The sequence below is a fragment of the Meleagris gallopavo genome, unplaced genomic scaffold (genome assembly GCF_000146605.3).
Source record: "Meleagris gallopavo isolate NT-WF06-2002-E0010 breed Aviagen turkey brand Nicholas breeding stock unplaced genomic scaffold, Turkey_5.1 ChrUn_random_7180001948571, whole genome shotgun sequence".
NCBI classification, from domain to species: domain Eukaryota; kingdom Metazoa; phylum Chordata; class Aves; order Galliformes; family Phasianidae; genus Meleagris; species Meleagris gallopavo.
The window spans coordinates 1,589-3,865 of NW_011210273.1; the positions used below are offsets into that span (position 1 = coordinate 1,589).

Sequence of the window (2,277 nt, forward strand, 5' to 3'; positions counted from 1 at the left end):
GCCACATCTCAGCTTCTTCCTTCCCTTCCCATGCAGTCTTTCCTGTACAAGGCTCTGGGGACAGTGCTGGGAGCCTGTAAGGGAGTCCTCCACGTCCAGGAGAAGCTGCTGCAGCACCTGGAGGAAGCAAACGCGGAGGAGCCAGTGGGAGGCCCAGGTGAGCTCTCCTCTCCTCTCCTCCAGCTCCTGCCAGCATCCCCGCTCTGTCCCTGGGGCAGAGGGCTTCTCCTAGCCCTGCTGCGGGCCTTTCAATCTCCTCACTGCTGCCATTTTCCTCAGGAGAGGATCTGTAGATTCAGGCCTGTGCCAACTGCCCCTTGTTCTTTTGTGCAGGGAATCATCTCTCTTCTCAGCCATGCTGCTGAGAGTCACTTCCCAACAGTCCTGGCCACGCTCACCATGTTTGCGTCCAGGCTGTGCAAAGGCCGCAACGCGAGGATTTCCAGGCGCAAGAAGGTAAAGCGTTGCGGGTTTCCATCTTGGCATTCTTCTGCCTTATTTTCACAGCAGCTCCTGCCTTGGGAGCCCTGGTGCATCGCGGGGCACTGGGAGCTGTTGAGCAAGTGTCTCAAGGCATTTCTTCCCACGCAGATGGAGCTGGACAGCACGAGAGCTCATGCCACACGCAGCGCTCTCATGCTCGCCCACGGCAGCTTGGCACTGCGCGCCTCCAAGGAGCAGCTGCTCGCCCACCTGGAGGGAGACATCGTGGGCAACATCCTGATGCTCTACAGCTGCAGCTGCCGGGTGAGAGCTCAAAGCGCTCCAGGGTGTCTGAGCGCCCAGCTGCAGCCCCTCCACATGGGGGGATGCTGAGATGGGCCTTCCCTTTCCAAAGGTCCCTCGGGGAATGGTTTGTGCCCAGATGAAGATCCAAGCCCTTCCCTTCGCGTTGCCCCCACGTGTCCCCCTTGCAGCCCTTGTCCCGTCCTACAGTTGAAAGAATGTTCTTCTCTCTTGGGCCTCAGGACTTGCAGAACAAGCTCGCGCTGGTGCAGAGCATCACCGACTGCAGCTCTGCCTTCCAAGCTGTGGGTGATTCTGCATGCTTTAACCGCTCCTTGAAGGGAAAGCTTCTGGACATCCTGATGGTGAGTGCCTAGAGACAGGGCTGTCTGCAGAGGAGTTCTGGGCTGCGCCACGAGACTCGCTTCCCTGGGGGCATGCAGGTCTCCATCAGCCACACGTCTCCAGCTGCTGGGGACCTTGGGTGCTGGCAGGCAGCAGCTGGGCAGCGGGCTAGGTGCACCAGCTGTCGAGCTGCTGCATCCTGCAGTGCTTCCGTGGGAAACATGGGAGTGATGGGGCTGTTGTGTGGCAGTTGTGTCTGTCTCGGGGCTGGGTGGAACAGCTCTCGTGTGCCCCCTGCCCACTTTGACACTGTCTCTCTGGGACTTGCAGGACCTGCTGAAGAAATATTACTCGGGCATCCCTGTCTCCCCAGTGCCCCTCAAGGTGGTTCTGGCCCTGGAGCAGTTGAGGTAAGGTCTTAGGTTGCAAGGCAGGATGGTGGTCCCCGTTTTGGGTAGCTCCTGAAGGCCTGGAGGGGGCAGGGGGGGAGGAGCCGCATCTACAGGAGAGACGGCTGGGCTGTTGTGCCCGGCAAAGCTGAGGTTCTGGGCAGGGAGAAAGGCCCCGGTGCTCCTGTCCCCTGGCAGGGAAGAGAAGGGAGAGCTGGGGTCTCCTTCCCTTCAGAGCGGGAGGTGGTTCACTGCTGCCAGGGAGGAGGTGGGCGCTGCTGGAACTGAAGACAGTGCTCAGCAGCATGATCTGGGGGTACTGGCTTTGTAGCTGTCGATTAGGAGAAACTCAGATGTTGTCTGAACCGGTCTGGAGAGCACTGGTCAAGGCCCTTTCTGATTTCTCTTTCTTTTTTCCTCCTGTCAGTAAGCTGAAGCCCTCTTTCGAAGGCAAGGACATGCATGAGATGTTGGTCCTGTGCTGCAAAAGCATCGTGACACACCCTTCAGCAGAGATGATGCTGAAGATCAGGAAGTCACAGCAAGCAGCGCAGTACCTGCAGGTAACCTGCCGTAACTTTCCCGCACACCTCTCGCTCAAACCCTACCTCAGCACACACAACCTATGCTCTGGCAGCAGCCGTGATGCTACATCTCACTCCCCTTTTCTGCTTCCAGCTTCAGCAAAGGTCACTGAAAGCTCTGGGCCGGCTCATGGCGGTCCTGCTCGAGACAGAGCCCACCGGTGGCTTCTTTCAGAGCATCGTTCATGTGAGTATGTGTGGGGCAAGGGAGAAAGCACGGTGCCTGTCAATTG

The 2,277-nt window shown here is 58.7% G+C and overlaps 1 protein-coding gene across 1 annotated transcript in view; it reads left to right on the plus strand.

Annotated features, from left to right (window-relative positions):
* Positions 1-2,263, plus strand: part of LOC104916808 (maestro heat-like repeat-containing protein family member 2B) — a gene marked incomplete at both ends in the record, with an annotated part of 3,835 nt that extends 1,572 nt beyond the window's left edge. Inside the window, 7 exons of the mRNA XM_031557694.1 lie at positions 13-143; positions 321-456; positions 592-747; positions 969-1,091; positions 1,402-1,481; positions 1,888-2,023; positions 2,139-2,263. Of these exons, the coding sequence (XP_031413554.1) occupies positions 13-143; positions 321-456; positions 592-747; positions 969-1,091; positions 1,402-1,481; positions 1,888-2,023; positions 2,139-2,263 (887 nt within the window). The remainder of the gene's footprint in view (positions 1-12; positions 144-320; positions 457-591; positions 748-968; positions 1,092-1,401; positions 1,482-1,887; positions 2,024-2,138) is intronic.
* Positions 2,264-2,277: the final 14 nt, after the last annotated feature.